General features: G+C 35.9%; 1 protein-coding gene across 1 annotated transcript in view; it reads left to right on the plus strand.

Moving 5' to 3' along the window:
• PRMT3 (protein arginine methyltransferase 3) overlaps positions 1-20,949 on the plus strand; it is a 149,408-nt gene that overhangs the window by 69,114 nt on the left and 59,345 nt on the right. The window contains exon 11 of the mRNA XM_021001936.2: positions 9,970-10,048. Within this exon, the coding sequence (XP_020857595.1) occupies positions 9,970-10,048 (79 nt within the window). The remainder of the gene's footprint in view (positions 1-9,969; positions 10,049-20,949) is intronic.

Consider the following 20,949-nt stretch of genomic DNA (forward strand, 5'->3'; position numbering starts at 1 on the left):
ACAAATTACATAAAAACCCAAATGTAGATAAAATATGTATTAAAGTTGATGTAGGTATATATTAAAGTTGATAGTCCATCAGCTCTGGAGCCATAGGAAAGAAAACGTCCCCAAGATTTTTCTTGGTGGGTAAACTGTTTAAATTAGAAACATGCTGGGCAAAATATTTGACTCACTTTAAAGGAAGTCATTACTTTGATAAAACTATTTTGTTTAGTCCTTTAAAATGCTTTCTTATTCATGAAAGGATATGCAGGGGTTTAAGTTTTTTGGGAACGTGTGTAAAAGGGTTTTTTGTTGTGTTTTGTTTTTGCTCCTGACCTGGGAAAATAATTCAGGAGAAGTTCCTAACGTATAGGGCACTGGACCTGGAGTCTGGAAGATGGGCTGAGCCTCTGACACATGCTAGATGTATGACTGTATTCAATTTACTTAACTTCTCAGTGCCCTCAGGCAATTTTCTAAGACTCTTAGTTAGTCTTAAGTTTCTGGTCTGGATCATTGTAGGGAGATATCACACAGCTAATTCTGTATGCAAATAAAAATCACATATCTAGACCAAATTTGTAAAAAATGAAAACACCTATTAAATTGATATATTTTAAAAATTGTTCATAAGGGATTTGGATTAATAGCAAATAACCTATAATTCTAATTTTAAACATTAATTATTGGCTAATTAATGACTTTGCTTTAAATGTTTGCATATGTTGATATGGGAAGCTACTTTTACATATTTGTCCCAAAGATATGTGTGATTTTTTGCATGCACATAATATTCAGTAAATGTAGTTTAACTAATTTGGAAGAGCAAAGCTATAAGACCTTTTTCTGATTAGTGTAAAGTCTACAGTGAAGTTGACTATAATAGTAAACCTTTGAAATTATTCTTATTTAAAACTTGTCTTCCAGTGATAGCTTGTAGAACATTTTATCCTTTTTCTATTGTTTTAGCACAAAACAAGCTAGGAAAAAAATTTTTTTCTAGCCTTTTCAGGTGTTTTACTAGCCTACAATACTAAGAGGAATAGCGTTTGTAGCTCTGTCAGCATAAATTAGTGCCCACTCCAAGCAGATGGGTAGATGTTTTTTTTTATTTGTAAGCCATTTTGTATAGGAAGCTGTGCAACAATTATAGTAAGTAAGCTAAATCACTTGAATGACAAGAGACTAATGATAATTGCATGCACAAATGACATTAATGAGAATCAAAGGAATTTTGTAAAGTTAGTAAAATGTTCTAGTCAGAGAAGCAAAAGAGTAAAGGGGAAAAGATAGTCAAACTTTTTTAGTATTTATAAATATATAAAAGATTCTTGTTAGAGTCCATTTCTTTTAAAGTTGTGTGATTATTATCTTAACTTTTAAATAAGCATTGATGGCAATAAGTTTTGTATATAACTTCATTAAGAAAGCTGTATTTTTTGTCAATTTCGATTTCATTTATCTTTAGTCTTTTATGAAGCATGTGTATTCTCAGTATAAGTTTAAATACTTGTTTCCGTGCTTTTAGCAAATAACTTTCTTGTCTTGTAAGATAATGGTTTCTAGCACAAAACAAATACCTTGCATGAAGCAAATAATGTTTTTGTTTGTGCAAAGAAAGGGCTAAGATGTCCCTTACTCTAGAATAGTTAAATTTCGATAAAATTCTTAGCAATTTAAAGAGGTCCAATTAACAGCTACAATTCACATAACTACAAGATTTCTAAGACATTGGTGCACTTTTATAATGTATTTGAGTCATGTGGTGGTGATGCATTTTTTCTTTACATGTGCTGTCATTTGTTATTCTTTGTAGTGTAGAACTTATCAGTCTGAAATATGGTTTACCCAGAAGTGGTATAGTCTTGGAAACATTCTTAGCTGTATAACAGAAGTTATTCAGTATTTATTGATTATTTTTTAGAGAAAATACTGTGTTAGTCTGGGATGATATGTAATGAGGTTTTTCATGGTCTGATGACATAACCCAATTGTCTTGCTTTCGTGGAACTTATAGTCTAGTAGGTGTGTAATAGCTAACCAAATTACTTACTTTATTAGAATACCAGGCTTGGAATCAGGAAGACCTGAGTTCAAATCCAGCTTCAGTGACCCTGGGCAAGTCTGTTGGCCTCAGTTTCCTCATCTGTAAAGTGGGGGATAATAATAACAGCCACCTCCCAGAGTTTTTGTGAGGATCAAATGAGGTGATAATTGTAAAGTGCTTGCATAGTGTCTGACACATAGTAAGTACTTCTGTTGTTGTTTAGTCATTTACCGTCATGTCCAACTCTTCGCGACCCCTTTTTGGGGTGTTTTCTTGGTAAAAATACTGGAGTGGTTTGCTATTTCCTTCTGTAGCTCATTTGACATTTAAGCTTATTTAAAGTCAGTAAGTATTTGAAGTCATATTTGAACTCAGGTCTTCTTGACTCTTGGCCCAGCACCCTAGCCACTGTGCCATCTAGCTGACCCATAGTAAGTATTATATTTTAGCTATTATTATTATTATCATTAGCTATTTTGCAAATTATAACCCATCCAAACCCTAGTAAATCTTTGAATTGTTATGGCCAAAGAACTCTATCTGCCATTAGCCACCCTCATGATAATGAGTTTCTTTAAATGTAGTTGGACCAATCCTTTGATGACATACAGTCTATCATTGGGCCTTTATTCAAAGCATTTCCAGTTTGTTAGAGCCTGCTAGAGTTTGCAATACACTAGAACAGTCTTAAAGAACCTAATGTTACCTCCATGCCATAATGAGACATTGGCATAGAGCTATAGATAGATACAGAAATAAATAGAATAGAAAATAATATAGAGGTAGTTAAGAAAGGTGCAAACAGAATTCCAGGAAAGGTCTTGGTAAATCTGAGAAGTCTTTGTGAAGAGTGGCATTTCAGTTAGGACTTTGATGGAAAGGCAGGAATTTAAGTATGGAAAAGGAGGCAGGGTGGTCCATCTTGAGCATAGTCAACAGATTGAGCAAAGGAACAGAGACGAAAAGAACAAGATGTATTTAAGAACAAAAGAGTGCTACATGGCTGCAGTATGGACTGTGACAGAAATAACCTGATGTGACATTGGAAAAGATGCTAGATTGTGGAGGCCCTCTATGGGCTGGAGGAATAGGATCTTTGAAAGGTTTTGAGCAAAGAATGACCTTAGCTATTAATAAAGAAGATTAATTGACAGCAGTATGGGGGATAGGGAGAGAGCCAAGGGAAGACCTACAAGGGAGTATTATAATAGTTCAGGGAAGTGTAAATGAAGGCATGCACTAGGGAGATTATTGTGAGAGTAGAAGAGAGGGAGAAGGGATCGATAATAGAGAGATTATAGGAAAAAAAAATCAGTAGCACTTGGAGGCTGGTTGACTATAAGAGGGAATAGTCAAGGATAACACCAAAGTTCAGAAAAGTGAGGGATTGGGTGACTAGTGGTGCCATTGAAAGAAATTGTAAAAATCAGAAGAATAAGGAGGTATTAATATAAAGATTGTGTAATGGGTGGAGCCAAGATGGCAGAAGAGAAGGAAGAAATGCAGCTCCCATCCACCACTCCTCCAGATAGGTCTGTAAAATGCACCAGACTGAATCCTAATGGCGAAATCCATAAAAAGTGGATCTTTTGCACAGCCCAGGTTGGCATAGGGAGACACTAGGAACAGTGTTGGGGCATGTGCGCGGCATGTGGAGCACTCCAGCTCTCGAGTAGAGGCTACACAGCAGCACAAAAGGGGGTTCTAGACCCACACTGGAGCCCACAGCACAGTACTACAATGGGGACAGGTGCCAACTGGGCCCATTGTCACCCGCTACCCAGTGCCAGCTTACAGATTCAGGGCAGTGTGAGAAGGAGACCTGCATGCACAATGTAGGGAGGCCTTGGATGGTCTAAAGAAAGGAGGAAGTTCAAAAGCTAGCAGAAGCAGGAGCAGACCTGAAATTTGTTGCAGGGTCTCCCTTCTTGCATCTAGCTCAGCCTGCAAAGGAATAATGAGGGCAGGAAATTCAAGCCTACAATTCTGCTGCTCTGAACCAACAGAGCTTTCCAGCTGACTTGATAGGTGCTGAGTCCAGCAGTAGTGCATTCTTGCACAGATCCAAATGCAGATTAGATATGACATCAAACTTGCAGAGCTCACTTTGGGTGGAGGGGAGGGCAGTAATTAGACTTTGCCCTGGATCAGACCACCCTGGGAAGCATTGAAAGCTTGCAAGTCCCCAGCCTGTGTCTGCAATACTAGAATAACACAGCACTCAGCTTTCTAAGAAAGCAACAAAAGGACCAGCCCAGACTATCCCTCTAGAAATGCCTCAGGAACCAGCCTTTAACCTCAAGGCTGAAATCAGAAGGAAGGCTAGAAGAATTAACAAATAAAGAAACTGTACCATAATGAGTTGTTATGGTGTCAGGGATACAGATACATAAGAGAATGATTCCAAAACTTGGGCACAAACTCATCTAAAATTCCTAGAAAAGATCAAGCAAGACCTCTAAAGTGTTTTTATAAATGAAAGTGCTTGAGGAAAAAAATTGGAAAAAAAAATGAGAGTTATGGATCAGGGAAAGGAATATTCAGGATGCGTGGGCAGGAGAGAGATGGGGAGAAAATTTAAAACTCAAAATCTTGTGGAAATGAATGTTGAAAACTAGAAATAAATTTTTTTAAAAAGAGAGAGAAAATTCAAAAGTGAATTAACAGCTTGACATAGCTTGGACAAGCTACAAACTTCCTGGAAACTTGAATGGACCAAATACTAGTCATTTACTTCATGAGACGTAAAGAACTATTAAAATCAAAAGGCTGAAAAAATGGAAAAAACATAAAGTATTTCACAGTAAAACCAACTGACTTGGAAAACAGATCAAAGAGAAAACATTTAAAAATTATTGGACTGTCTGAACACCATGACTGAAAAAAGACATCATGTCTCAAGAAATCTTAAAAGAAAACTACCCACATTTCTTAGAACCAGGGGGCAAAGTAGAAATAGGAAGAATCTACTGATTACCTCCTGAAAGGAAGTCCCAAAATGAAAACTCCCAGGAACATCACAGCCAAAAGCCAGAGCTTCCAGGTTAAAAAAAAAATACAGCAGGTAGCCAGAAAAAAAGAATTCAAGAATGGATAAGGCACAGTCAGGATCCATGATTTAGTAGATGCCATTCCACATGGTGAAGGGTCTGGGCTCATAGCCAAGAATAACTTTCCCAGCAAAACTGAGTATAATGCTGTGGGGGAAAAATGGATTTTTAATGAAATGGAAGGATTCTAAGCATTGCTGATGAAAAGGCTAGAGCTGTGGAGAAGCTGTGAAGTTCAAACTCAGGAGTGAAGAGAAACATAAAAAGGTGAATGTGAATGAGCAGTGATAAAGGACTAAACAAAATAAACTGCTTGCATTCTGCTTTATTTGGTCTGTCATGGCTCGAGTTCAAGTAAATACCTGGGCTTAGGGTTTCTAGAAATTGGTACCCAGCAGATGATATAGTCATAAGCTTTTTTGTTACGTGACACAGCAAAGCATATACACACACTGTGGCATTATACGGACCGATGTTTGTCTCCCCATGTGCAAGAAACTTACCAGGTAGAGGCTGAGAGAGATGCACTGGGGAGGGAGCGTTCACCAAGTTTGTATTTAGGTGGCAAGATTGTATACCCTAATAATGGACATGCTTGAAAGCAAGTAATTGGTGCCAGATGCAGGAGGGGGCATTCCTAATAAAACTTAGATGTGGTAGAAAAGTTTTTGGGATCCCTTATCAGTACTTAGCTTGGGTAGGGGGAGTTTATCGGGAGCCCTGCACTAGGTCCAGAGTTCATCTGGTCAAAAAGCTGCAAACCTTATCCACCTGACACAGAGTTTACAGTGGAAAAGTCTAAATGCCCGTTTGCTTTTGTACTTCCCTAGGTATTAGGATCACTTAGCCCAAGGTACTCCATATTGGAGTCCTGTCTTTATAATATGACATTAAACAATAATCATAACATGAAAAATTGAAAGTTTAAAATTATCACACATTCAAATATGGGGACATGATACATGTGTCTCTTCTGAACCCTACCATTATCAGGGTCCATAAAAGGTCTAATTAGGGAAGGCTTGGGAGTGGCTCTGTTATGTTTTGAAGATCTTAAGAAGGGAAAGAGAGGGGAAGAGGAGTAAACGGGATGTGGAGGGAAAGGGGAAAGGAAGGTTAGGGAAAATTATCTCACATAATTAGGATGCACAAGTAAATATCTATACAAATAAGGAAGAAGAGGGAGGGGGGAACAGCTGATATCTAAACCTCACTCTCATCTGAACTGGTGAAAAAGAGGAAGAAAGCCTAGATGCAAACACATAGTTGAGCACAAAAATCCATTTCACTCAAGATTAAAAAAGGAATCAAAGGGGAGAAGCGGGGAAGGAGAATTAGAGGAAGGGAAAATTAAGGGAAGGATTAGTTGCAAGCAAACAAACTCTAAGGATGTACAAAAATATTTATAATTCTTTTTGAGGTGGCAGAGAGTCTGAGGGATGCTCATAACTTGGGGAAGGAACAAATTATTGTGTATAAATTTGATAGAATACTGAGCTCTTATCAGTGTAATGACCAATCAGGATTTCAGAGACTAATGTTAAAACATGGTGCCCACCTCCTCCTAGAGAAATGAAGGACTCCGAATTCCAAAGGGGACAATTTTTTTTGACCCAGTGTGGAAATTTGTTTTGATTGGACTAGAAACAATAATGGCTAACATTTATCTGACACTTACTGTGCACTAGTCACTGTGCTTTACCGTGATGATTTCGTTTGAACCTAATAACAGCCCTGGAATGTAGGTGCTATTGTTATCCCCGTTTTATAGATGAGGAACCTGATCCAAACAGAAGATATGTAATCTGTCCGGGGTCACACAGCTAGTAAGTGTTTAAGGTTGGATTTGAACACAGATCTTCTTAACTCCAGGCCTATCCACTGAGCCTATACCTGTTTGTAATGAGTTTTGTTTTTCTCATATTCTTGGGTGAGGAGGTTGGAGTGGGGGGGTGAGAAGGCAGATCTTGCTGATTAAAACAAATAGAACATTTTGCGTGTGTACATTTTTTATTCATTTTAAACTTAAATAGAAAATGAGAAAAGGAAAAAAAAAGAACATTTCCATGAATACCTCAAAACATGAGAGGATTCAATATGAAACAATAAATTTCCATTTCAAGAAAACCCACGTAATAAATACTACACATTTTCAAAGCTACCCAGCTTTTCTTTGCTTCCTTCTAGGTTTTCTTTTGTTTTCTGCTGTGCACTTTTTACTTTACTTTTTTTTCTCCCTTCCCTCTTCCCCCCACTCCCAAAAGAAGGCTATAATTAAACACAGGTATCTATCTATCTATCTATCTGTCTATCTATCTATCTATCTATCTATCTATCTATCTATCTGTCTGTCTGTCTGTCTGTCTATCTATCTATCTATCTATCTATCTATCTGTCTATCTATCTATCTATCTATCTATGTGTGTATATATACACACATATATACATAATATGTCTTTTTGTATATATATGTCTATATAGACATATAGACATATATATCTATATGCATATCTATATATCTATATACACACAGATAGGTATATATAAACATACACACATACAGATATATGCATATACACAAATATACAGATATGTAAGAGTGTATTTCTAGTAGTCATTTCTTTCTCCAGAAGTGGATAGCATCTTCCTTCTTAGGTCCAAATCTTTCTATGTTTTTTTAAATCAATGAGTTCATCATTTCTTATATCACAGCACTGTTCTGTAACAGTCATATACTGTGAGAGATTGTCTGTGAAAGTTTTTTCTCCAATTTTCTGATTTCCTTCTAATCTTGGCTACATTGGTTTTATTTATACAAGAAAATTTTAATTTAAAATAAAACTGAATTATCCATTTTACACTTTAACAATTCTCTCACTTTAAAATATATTTTAAGGTCTGGTACTGCTGAATCTTCCTTTACATTTTTTACCCTTAGTTTCTTTGAAGTTCTTGACCTTTTGTTCTTCCAATTGAATTTTGTTACTATTTTTCCTAACTCAGTAAAATAAATTTTTTTAGTAATTTAATTGGGATGAGTACGTAAATTAAATAAATTAGTTAGGTAAACTTGTTATTTTTTATTATATTGGCTTTACCTACCCATGAACAATAAATATTACTCCTCTTATTTAAATCTGACCTTACTTGTGTGAAAAGTGTTTTATATATATGTTCAAGTAGTTCCTGTGTCTGTTTTGGTAGGTATGCTCTTAGATATTTCATACTGTGTAGTTATTTTAAATGGTCTAAAACCATTGCTCTATTCAGTATTGAATAATATTGGTAGCACATAGTGTCGTTTCCCTGTTTTTCTCTCTTAACTGAACTTATTTTTAGCTTTAATTTTGAGATCATGATTACTATACCTGCTTTTTTTAACATTATAAATTCTATTCCTGCCCTTTATTTTCTCTTTGTGTGTATCTCTCTCATTTTTATTGTGTTTTCTGAAAGCAATATATTGTTGAGTTCAAATTTTTAATCTGCTGTCCATTTCCATTTTATATTATTTCATCCCATTCACATTTTAGGCTATAATTATTGTGTATTTCCCTCCTTCCTATTTTTCCTCACTATCCTTCTTTTCCTATTTGCTGTATCCCTCCTCACTCCTCTAATTTACTTTTACCTGCTACCTTGCCCCACTATTTCTTAATCTAGCCCCCGCTTTAAGAGTCTGTCCCTTATCCTCTACCCCACCCTCCACCTTAATCTACCTATCTTTCTAAGAGTACATACCCTTCTAAAAATCTGTCTCTTGTTTTACCCCCAGCCCTTTTATTTCTTTCTAAATTTAGAAGACTTTTATTACCCTTCTAAATGTATATGTTGTTCCCTCTTTAGCCCATTTCTGATGAGATAATATATATGTGTATGTGTGTATGTGTGTGTGTGTGTGTGTGTGTGTGTGTGTGTGTATCACATAGTGAGTGTTAGACAACTTGAGTTTAAGGTGTTAGTGATACTGAGGAGGCCTTTTTGGAGGCAACTGGGAATGAAGAATATCATGTGAGGTCAAGGTTAAAAATAGGGATTTGGGACTTAACTGTATTGGAGTGGTTTATTGGGGGTAAATGAGATTCACAAATGAGGTAGTATATGGAAGAGACCTACAGGCAGACTTTGGACAACACACATTTTAAGAGACAGAGAAGAGGGTGAAGAGCCAGTGAAGGAAATAAGAAATGAGCAGGTTGAAAGTTAGGAGGGAGAACCTAGGAGAAAGTATCCAGAAAGATGGTGGTGCTCCAGCGTGTTAAATCCTTTAGAGAATTAAAGAAGAATTAGGCCATGTGTAATTAGAAAGTCATAGTGATGGAAACTACATATGAGAAAGGGGATAATATTTGAGCAGATTTCTTGGTGTTGGAATCAAAGTGACAGATGGATGCCTTTCCAAGGAATAATACCTCAAGCTGGGACAAGAGGAAAGTAGGAGAGAATGGGTGGTGGTAGTGAAAAATTTTGAGGAAATTATTATAGTCTCAGTCATTTTAGTGAGACAGAATGCTAATTGATTTCCTAGAACTGTGGAGAGAATTGAGGAGAGAGGAAAAGGTTTTTTTAGATGGATTGTAGAGTAGCAGAAAAGAACTAGTTGAGGTTATGATGCCATCTTACTGAAATTTAAATAAAAACCTTTTGATTAGAACCATGACAAAAGAACTATTCTGGAAGGTGGGATGAAAAAACTTGTCCATGATCATATCTTGACCTGACTTGACTGTCACGCTGACAGATTTAAGCTATATAGAATACTGGATATAATGAGATATTACTGCATATTTAATTGCATATTATAATACAAAATATCACAATCCAAACTAACTTGATCACAGAATACTTACGTGTTTCTAAAATCCATTTTTTTCTTTTGCTATGCAGGGCTATTTTCTCCTCTTTGAGTCTATGTTGGATTCTGTCATTTATGCGAAGGACAAATACCTGGCAAAGGGAGGATCAGGTTTGTATAGAATTCTCATTTAAATAATTTGTTTTTTGTCAGAATAACCCTTGGACTTCAGATAAACTAAGCATGACTGAGAAAATTGATACCAGATATGAAAGATGCTTCCATTAGCAAAATCTTTAAGTCATTTACTTGTCGGATTAGTAGTAGAGCATTCTGTAAGGTAGTTAGGTCTCCCAAGTCATTGGTTTCCTCAAAATCACTTTGTGTAAAATATTTAAAAATAGACTTTGGAATCTTTTAGATATTCCTCACTTAATATCAAGACCAAATCAAACAGAAGCTATTTTCTTTTTTAAAATGTATGTCATTTAGTTCCTTTCCAACATCATATTTTACAGTAAGGTGGATATTACTTACTTTAATGGCAAATTTTTCATGACCACTGAAAATATAAGCTTAGTTTCACAGTTTCTTGTGATTTAAATGGGAACATTTAAAGTGTTTCATTATTATATTTTTTAGTCATTTAAAAAGCTTAATAATTTCAATGATTGGATTTTTAAAATAATCTTTCTGTTTTTGAGAAGGCCTCCTTTCATGCCCCTCAAAAGTTTCCTTTAGGATAATGCTTTAGAGTATAACATTAACTTACCATAAATCTTTTGTTAAAACGAAGATGGACATATATAAAGTATGCTAATTAAGTTGAATAATTCTTCTGCCTTTCTCCCTTCCTATCCCATACACCTCTCTAAGGTACTGACAATAATGTGGACATTGTTGTTTTTATTTCAAAGTGAACTAGTACATTAAAAATATGGATTGGGTGTGATTGAAAGGGACTCACTTTAACATGTATCATAAAATATATGTACTTCTTACCAGCTGACACCTAATGAAGTTATGCTATTACACCTTGAATCAGTGCTTTTAGAAGTCCAAGGAGATGAAGAAATATGCTTCATTATATGATAATAACATTTTAAAACATTGGGATGTGGAAGGAGTAGATATGAGGCAGTACTTTATCTCTTTGTTCCATTTAATCCAGTGTGAGGAAAGCATATAATTTCTCTTCGGCGATATTGTCAGTTATATGCTTCTATAGGAATAGTGTCACTTTTTTTTTTATTATAATGCAGTATAGTGGTCATGATCCATGCATATTGAGAACAAATGCAGGAAACCATATCAAGACCTTTGCATAGTATTCATCGATCTTAAAAATTCAGTGACTGGCAGCTACTTAATAAGTTTGTATTGAATTCTCAAGAAGTTCATTAGAATCCTTAGGCTATATATGATATGACTGGTCAGTTTAAGTTGATGAAGCAGTATCCAAACTATTTCCCATTACTAGAGGAATGAAGCATTACTATCTAATAGGTCTATTTCTATGCATTTTATTTTTTATCTTTTATTTTTTTTCAAAAACTGTGAACTTAAATAAAATGTGTTTTTGTATTCATACTGGAACAGAAAGAAAGAATTGTACATGGCACTGCAAATCCCTGTATTTTAGAGCTTATGATGGACAGTTTATGCTTTTTAAGTATGTAATAAATTCAGGATATAACTTGTAACTTTCTGTGATTCTTTTGGACCACCTTTTTTCTGTTTTCTTCTGTGCATTTAATAATATTCTTCGATGAGATTTTTTTTTTGCAGTCCTATCCCATATCTCCCTACTCCCTCCATTTAAAAAACAAAAAAACCAAACCCTATAACATATGCATAATTAATGGAAACAGATTGCAACGTTAGCTGTGACTGAAAATGTTTGTCTTATTCAGCATCTCAATTCTGTTAATTCTCTGTCAGAAGCGGGATAAATGTGTTTCAACCACAATTCTCCACAACTGTGATTGGTGACGGTATTGAACAGAGGTATAAAGTCTTTCAAAATTGTCTTTTCGGTCCTTGTTTTTTACTTTAAATCTATTTTTATTTTAATTAATAAAAATTTACCTTTTTTCCCCTCCCCCTGTTAAAAAAAGAAAAACAAGACCCTTCTAACAATTGTGTGTAGTCAAGTCTGTGTCCAAAAATACATGTCTCAGTTCTGCATTTTTAGTGCATCACCTCTCTGTTGTGAGATGGGTAACATACTTCATTATTAGTCCTGTGGAATCATGGTTGGTCAATTTTTGTTTATCTTTACAATGTTTAAATTGTTCTCTTGGTTCTGTTCACTTCACTTGGTATTAGTTCATACATGTCTTCCCAGATTCCTCTGAAAATGTTTCTTTTCTCATTTCCTGTGGTGCAATAATATTCTATCACATTCATATATCATAATTTGTTCAGTTATTGATCAATAGCCCCTTCATTTTCGGTTCTGCCACCATAAAAAGAACTGCTGTAAATATTGTTGTGTATGTATAGGTCCTTTTCTTATTTATTTAATTGCTTTATTTAATTTTCTTTATAGACCTAGTAATGGTATCATTTGATCAAAAGGTATACATAATTTAATGACTTTTAGAGCATTTGTTTCCTGGCTAGCTAGACCAATTCATAGCTCCACAAATAGTGCATTAGGGTCCCTATTATCCTGCAGCCTAACACCTGTAATTCCCTTTTTTTTTGCCAGTCTGATGAGTGTGTGTTAGAACCTCAAGAGTTGTGTTGATTTGCGTTTCTGTAATTGTGAATTATGTGGAGCATTTTTCATCTGGTTGTTGATGACCAGGATTTTTTCCTATGAATAATGCCCAGTTATATCCTTTGACCAGTTATCTGTTGGGGAATGGCTGTTGCTTTTTTATATTTTAATAAGATGTGTATACACACACACACACACACACACACACACACACACACATTATATATGTATATATAAGCTAAGTTGCATTTGTGAAAACTTGCTGCAAAGATTTTCTTTAGTTAGTTGATTTCCTTCTAATTTCAACTATTGGTTTTGTTTGTACAAAAACTTTTAAATTTTATGTAATTTTAATTCTTCTTTTTGTCTTTATTGATTGTCTCTATTCTCTAGTCATGAAATCTTCCCCTATGCATAATTATAAAAGGTATCTCCTCCATTAATTCTCTGTTTAGGACATGATCATTTTTAACTGAGAAATATGTATTTGAAGCTTCTCTGTGATGTGAAATGTTGATTTATACCTAATATTTCTCAAGCTGTCTTCAAAAAAATTTTTTTTCACTTTTTAGTAAATAATTAGTCTTTACCCCTAGAATTGAGGTTCATAGGTATTTGGCATTGGGAAAAACTTAGATATAATCTAGTTCAATCTCTCTCTCTCTCTCTCTCTCTCTCTCTCTCTCTCTCTCTCTCTCTCTATCTCTCTCTCTCTTTCTCCCACTTTCTCTCATTTTTGGTTTGTTTGTATTTGGTGAGGCAGTCAGGGTTAAGAGATTTTCCCAGGGTCACACAGCTAGTTAAGTGTCAAATGTCTGAGGCTGGATTTGAACTCAGGTCCTTCTGACTTCAAGGCCGGAGCTCTGTCTACTCCGCCACCTAGCTGCCCTCGCAACCTCTATCTTTTTAAATGAGGAAACTGAGGCAAGTGTAGCAAGTAGCAAAGCTGGGATTTGAGCCTTGGTGTTGTGATTCCTACTGTGATACTCTTTCTAATATAGACTAGAAAAAGAGAATTGAGAGAGACAAACGAGAAAGAGGACAGTTTTGGAACAACTTTGAACAGCATGAGGTTTTTCCTAACTGGAGGGTCTTGGTGATTTGTGATTGCTTCCCACTTTTCACTTAATATACATTTCTTTAAAAAGCTATAGAGGGAATCATGTGGGCATGAGGGGCCATTATTTTGCTTCTGGGCATAAAACGAGCTAATTCCTATAGCAGGGTGAGGCTGACTACATCTCCAGAGACAAGAGGGAGGAAAGGGCTGGTGACTGTGGTTTGGGTTCCTCTGGGGTTACATTGAGCATGGTCTGAAGGATTCTGCTGAAGCATCAATGAGGAATAGGTTACTAGACCAGTAGTACCTGTAATAGCAGATGTGCTGACATAGGAGAAAGTACAGGATTTGTAGTACAAACCCAGCTTTGAACCCTGGGATGGCACCAAATAGCTGAGTGACAATGAACAAGTCACCTAGGCTTTCTGAGCTTCAGTTTCTTCCGTTCTGAAATAAAGATAATACTAGCACAGCCTATATAGCATAGGGTTATTTTAAGGAAAATTATCAATTTAAAAAGACTGTGTAATTGTGTTACTGTTATTTTGTCATCCATTTCGGTTGAATTCATTAAATGAGTTATTATGTGCCCTTTTGTGACAGGGACACTGTACTGGGTGCCAAGAATAAATTGACAAAAACAAAATAGTACCTGAAAGGGGCTTATAGCTTCATAAATTAAAAATCTAATAAAATCAGGGCAGCTGATAAGTGCTTCTTATATCTGCCATCATCAACGAATTCTAGTATGCTTTAGAAACGCATATTTGTAAACCATTTATATATATATACATACATACATACATACATACATACATACATACATATATTTATATTTATATATTCATCACAGTTGGTCTTTTAATGACCTTCATCAGGTACTTGTTTGTCTCATTTTTTCCCAAATTGATGTTATTGAATCAATGTGAGTATTCTCTTCAGTAATACAAATTATAGATATTTGCCCATCTTCTGTCTCTTGTCCATGTTCTCCTATATTTTAATATCTGCTGGGTTCAGTCCAGTAAAATGGAATTTGTTTGTGGTAAATGTCAAGTCTTACACTTCATTTAAAAAAATCAGGCTGACAAGTACTAGATTTTGTCTAAAAAAGATCTTGGGGTTCTAATGTACCACAAGCTAAATATGAATCAGCAGTCTAATGTGACAACCAAAAAAATTAATATAGATTTCGACTACTTTAAGAGAGGAGTAGCTTCCATGAATTAGGAGGTGATAGCCCTTTTTAATTTTGCTTTGACCAGACTACATCTGCAGTATTGTGTTCAGTTCTGCATGCCACAGTTTAGGTAATATGTTGATAAGATGAGAGCATCCAGAAAAAAAGCAACTGGAAAAGTAAAAGAGCTTTGAGTCCATGTTGTATGATGATTATCCTAGAGGAAAAAAAGAAAAAGAAAAAACTTTAGGGGTGGGAAGGACCACACGATAGTTGTCTGTCATGTGGGAGAGGCATTAGATTTATTCTGTTTGGCTTCAGAAGGTAGAGCCAGTTACAAAATGTGAAATATGCAAAGAGGCAAATTTAGGCTTCATATCAAGGAAAGTTTGTAAAAAATTCCCAAGTGGAATGGACTGTCTTAGGAGGTAGTGAGTTGCCCCTCATTGGAGGACTTCAAGAAGATATTAGATGAATACTTATCTGGTGTGTTATGGTTGTGATTCCTTCTCTGATCTAGAATGAACTAGCTGGCTACAGAGATCCCTTCCAACTCTAAAGTTCTGTGATCTTTAGAATGATAGCAGTAAAACAGTAGAATGGTATACACATTAATGTGATCTACTTGAGGCAATGTCATCTCCTGCTAAAAACACTAATATTAATGTCACAAAAGCTGGATGTGAATGCCAGCTCTAACAGTTGATAGCTATGAACCTGGGCAGATCACCTGACCTCTCTGAGCTACAGTTTTCCTCATCTATAAATTGAAGAAAATAATACTTGCACTATCTACCTCTCTGTGTTACTGCTCTCAGGACATTGCTTGTAAGTGTGAAGTGTTAAGTAATGTTGGTATTTTTGCTGTGTTTTTTTCCCCCCAAATTAAGTTTTCTCAGATATTTTAGAAGGATGCCCTTTGATTTTTATTTTTGTTTTGTTTTTGGTGAGGCAGTTGGTTAAGTGACTTGCCCAGGGTCACACAGCTAGTAAGTGTCAAGTGTCTGGTCTGAGGCCGGATTTGAACTCAAGTCCTCCTGACTCCAGGCCCAGTGCTCTATCCACTGTGCCACCTACCTGTCCCGTAACTGTGTGTTTGTTTGTTTTTTAACACAACTTTATAGCTTATTACAATTGGGAAGACCGATGGTGATAATAATTGGGAACTTTCTCTTTAATTTTTATATCCTCCACATTGTCTGATATAGTACTTTTGCATATACATTCATTAGATATTTAGAGTCTAATTTCTTAACATGCAAGTGAGTATTGTCCTTCAGCATAATCATTTTGGGAGTCAGTATACTTATTCCAGTGATGCTGCCATTATTCAGAACATGTTTGGGGAATTCCTTAAGGAATTGCCTTCAGATCCTGTTTGGTTAAATTTGTTTCATAGTCACCCTTTGGTTTTGGTCAAAAAACTGTTATTTCACTTGATTCACCAGGCTTAGTCCTGAATGACTTTTAACTGTTTTCAGAAATCATTTCTGTCTTTAAAAGGCAAAATGTTGCTGCTACTGAGGAGATTCAAAAGATTATTTTGTATGAAATGAAGACAGTTTTGAAAAGAGTCCTCCAAAGGTTTTTAGCCATGGCAATATCATTAGAATAAATGTGGTCTTCTGAAGTGAATCCTTTCAAGAGGGATAATAACATTCATTCTGATATATAAATTCTTGTATTTATGATAGAGGTTTTTTGTTTTTTTAAAAAAATATTTTATTTATTGTAAACAGCCAGAATCTGCCTTGTTACCCTTCTATCCCAACCCTCCGCCTCAGTTGAGAAAATAAGAAAAACAAAACCTAATATAAATATAGTATAGTCAATCAAAACAAATTTCCATTTTGGTTATGTCCAAAAAATTCTGTCTCATTCTTTATTCTGAGTCCTATATCAGGAGGTGAGTAGCATGTTTCATCATTAGTCCTCTGGAATAATAGTTATTACACTGATAAGAGATCAGCATAGTTGTATTCCATCACACTTATATGACTTATATATACCGTAACTGGTTTGTTTTACTTAGGACTGGTCCCTCCCTTAAAATGCCTTCCCTTTAATTCTTCTTCATCTGTCTTCCTCTTATTTTCCTGTTGAGTGAGATGGATTTTATATTCTCGTGTGTGTGTGTGTGTGTGTGTGTGTGTGTGTGTGTGTGTGTGTGTGTGTGTGTTTGTGTGTATGTGTGTTCTTCCTTCTTTTGACCAGTTCAGAAGGATGAGTTTCAAATGTCGGCTGTTCCTCCAACCTTCTCCTCTTTGTATAGCGAGCTACTTGTGCATCCCAGTTATGTGAGATAATTTCCCCTTATCTTCCTTTCATTACCCCGCCTCCACCACAGTATACTCCTTTCCCCTTCTCTTTTCTTTCTTTCTTTCTCTCTTTTCTTTCTTTCTTTCTTTCTTTCTTTCTTTCTTTCTTTCTTTCTTTCTTTCTTTCTTTCTTTCTTTCTTTCTTTCTTTCTTTCTTTCTTTCTCTCTCTCTCTCTCTCTCTGTCTCTCTCTCTCTTTCTTTCTTTCTTTTGCTTTTGGGTGAGGCAATGAGGGTTAAGTGACTTGCCTAGGGTCACATAGCTAGTAAGTGTTAAGTGTCTGAGGCTGGATTTGAACTCAGGTCCTCCTGACTCCAAGACCAGAGTTCTATTCACTGCACCATCTAGCTGCCCCTCTCTCTTTTCGTTCTTAAGATCATCAAGATATAACAGAACCATTCCCAAGCATTTTCTCCTTGGACCCTCTCTATTTTCTCTTCCTTAGCAGAGATAGCAGACTATGGGTGTTCAGCATTGCATATACTCTCAGACTCAATTGCTGTGTTGGTTAATTTTGCTGAAGTGTGTGGTTGTTTTTTTGTTTTTTAATTTTTTGCTGTAAGGTAAATATAAGAGCTCTCTGGAGAGGGTTGAAGAGAGGGATATATTTGAAAAGCACAATGATAGAAAATTAAATTTGGCAGCTGTCTGGACAAACCCATATGTGAAGGAATGAATCCCCACTATGTCATACAGCCTCTGCCTGCCAACCTCTAAAGGGAAGGGACCCACAACCTTTCAAGGCATCCTATTCATTCTTCTCTTGGACATCTCTAATTAGGAATTTCTCCTGAGATTAAACTGAAATTGGTCCTTTGCAACTTCCCTTCTTTGTTTCTAGTTCTGACCTTTAAGGCCAAATATAACAAGTCTTCCACATGGCAGATCTTCACGTAGTTGAACATAACTATCTTCTTTAGCCTTCTTTTCTTGAATATTCTTTCCCAGTTCCTTCAGCTAGTCCCCAAATAATACGAACTCAATTCTAGCCCCTTTACTACACAATTTCACTCCTTTAGATGCCCTCTGGTGTAGTAATGTTTTTCTTAAACTGTGGAAACTAAACTCACTACTCAAGTGATTGAATGAAGGTGGTACAAAAAACAAAGCTATAGATAATTTTAAAAAAGAAAGAAAAGTTTACATAACTTTGTAAGTCTACCTCCTATTTGTTAGTAGGTTGACTGGCTTATTGATCTTCTCAATTGAGATGTCTGTTGGATCTATAATTTCATTGGTTTAGGGAACTCCAGGGGAGAAGCTTTCTATCCTAAGACTGCGAAAAATCCTTCTCTGTAACTTGTGGTCTTAGAGACTTCCCTAAAGTTCTGTGCGATTAAGTGACTTACCCCAAGGTCCCATAGCCAAGTGTTGTCACAGGTATTGTCACAACCCAGAGCTGAGACCAGCTCTCTAACTACTACCCTACATTGTCTCTCAATAGGTATGAAATTTCTTTGAAAACTCCAAAGTGATATAGAAAAATAAGTTGTTTTATGTTATTATTCATGGCTATTGTGGGAAGTCATTTAACCATATTTTTAAAGGAGATGGCTAAAAGAAAACGGTTACCAGCTATGGCACTCTTCTGAGAGGTGCTATTTCTGAGGCTTCTAACTGTATCAGTCCATAAATCAGCCAGCAGGAGAGGGTTAGGCAACATAAGACATAATTCTCAGTAACTCAAGTAGGTCACCTATTTAGAAAATATGTTGGTTTTAAGTTTTGTCAACATCTACTTTGTAACTCTCAAAGGTTTAATGAATATTTATTAAAGTAAATAATTTTCTTTCTTAACAGACCAAACTTTTTTTGTTTGTTTTTAAATCACAATTTCAAATTATCCATTTCATTAAAAATTCTTTGGTAATTGATTTTTAAACATTGTCTGAAGAAATTATTAGTTTTAAAAACGTAATTCCTTCAAGAAAGGATTTAGACATCCCTAAAGATGAATTTTCATCCATTTTACCAGCTTCCTTCCTTTCAGTCACCAAGTATGTATTAGGCACTCACTGTGTGCCAGGCACTGAGCTGGGCACTAGGGATATGAATACAATGAATGAAACAAGCCTTACTTGGAAGGAGCTTACATTCTAATGGGAAAATACAGCAAGTACATATGTGAGCGTATTCAGAATAAACATAAAGAGAATACATGCAAATAAATACTCTCAAATATTCAAATAAATTCGTGATCTTAGCCATTCTGGAGCTACCTCCAGCAGTGCCAGTCGCAGCTTATCCGTGTCTGCCCATCTTCTTGTCCCTGTTGTCGCCATGATTCTCCCCTGGGAATCTACCTGATGTTCTGGAGGCCTTCTTTTTCTCCTAACACTGTCAGGATGCCAGAGGAGTGTTCTGGATTTCTGTCAGTCATTGCTCATTCTTCCGCATCTTTCCTTCCTGTCTCACAATGTCTTGATTATGTCTTTTACTCCTCTTCCTCAGCATTCCTTATTGGTTATATGTTGCAGGCTGCACACTCTAACCATGTATCTCTCCGTTACTTTCTGTGTTGTTATCATCTTTAGTTCTTCAGAACCAGTAATGTTCCATTTCTTACTGCCATATAGCAGTACTGGTAAGAGGTTAGTTTGGGATCAATGCAAGAGCTTTATAATTTCCTGGAAAAAATCTAGGCCACTCTCCTTTTCATTCCTCTCTGGCCTGTTTTCCTGATTCTCAAACTTTCTCTACCATGTCACAGAAGCCTCCTTAACCTGGAATTTTGCTGTTCCTCACCTTCTCACAATGGAATGACCTTCTTCCTCTGTACTTTTAGTTGTCTGGTTCCTTCTAGAATCTCCATTTTAAGGCTAAAGCCCAGGCTAACCATGTTTTCTTTCCTCTCCAGGGCTCCACTTCTGAGTCTTTGTACTTTCTCTACCATGCTGCAACTCTACACTATGGCAGATATTCTTGGGAAGTACACATGTCACAGTTTTATATCTAGCCTGATGTTTATTGTCATAAGATAATTGAACGGGGTTACTTTTGTAGTTATATCTTCCAAGAAATCCTGAATGGTGTTGATCTATGGATGGGAAGTCTTCTTATCATAAAAATCTGTAATGCTGCATTTGGTATACCAAATGAGTTTTTGTAGTTTAAAAAACTATATATATTCTATTCTGTTCATCTTTGAAATGATAAAAATATCTATTTTAAGGCTGAATATTATTTGTGAAAGCCTACTTACTCCAGGAAGATTTTGTAAGGGTGGGAGAATAGGTATAGTAGTCATTAGTAGTTAAGGTTCTCTCAGTCATCATTTCTTGGTTCCGGTATAGCCCTAGCATTGGGTGTGAGAATATTCTGTATCTACTTGGGCAGTGCTTTTTATGTGACATAGCTTCACTAAGTTAACATTTCAGAACCACTAAGGTTTTTTTTCATACTTGCAACCAGTTTTTCTTTGTTTCATGTCCATAGTCAAAGAATTCATAACCAAGTGACCAGTGTAGTGATAACTAACTTCTGTATTTAACTAGAGGGAAAGCAGACTCAGTATGTAGCAATAATTGCATTTCCAGAATGATAGAATCTGCTTGTATTCCACAGACATACTTCTGGAGAACCTAGGTCCACATCCACATGATGAAACATCCAAATAAGATACCATGGTAGCAGAGGATGGTAATGAGAAAGTTGCATCACGTAATAAATAAAGAGCTACCACAAAACCATATACAATGTCATAAGAGAAGAATATGACTTTTTAAAAATGAACTAGTCATTTGGTGAGAGCAAGAGATAAGTAAGTAATGGACAAGACTGTGTTCTCTAA

The sequence above is a fragment of the Phascolarctos cinereus genome, unplaced genomic scaffold, assembly GCF_003287225.1.
Source record: "Phascolarctos cinereus isolate Bilbo 61053 unplaced genomic scaffold, phaCin_HiC Scaffold_9;HRSCAF=440, whole genome shotgun sequence".
NCBI classification, from domain to species: Eukaryota; Metazoa; Chordata; class Mammalia; order Diprotodontia; family Phascolarctidae; genus Phascolarctos; species Phascolarctos cinereus.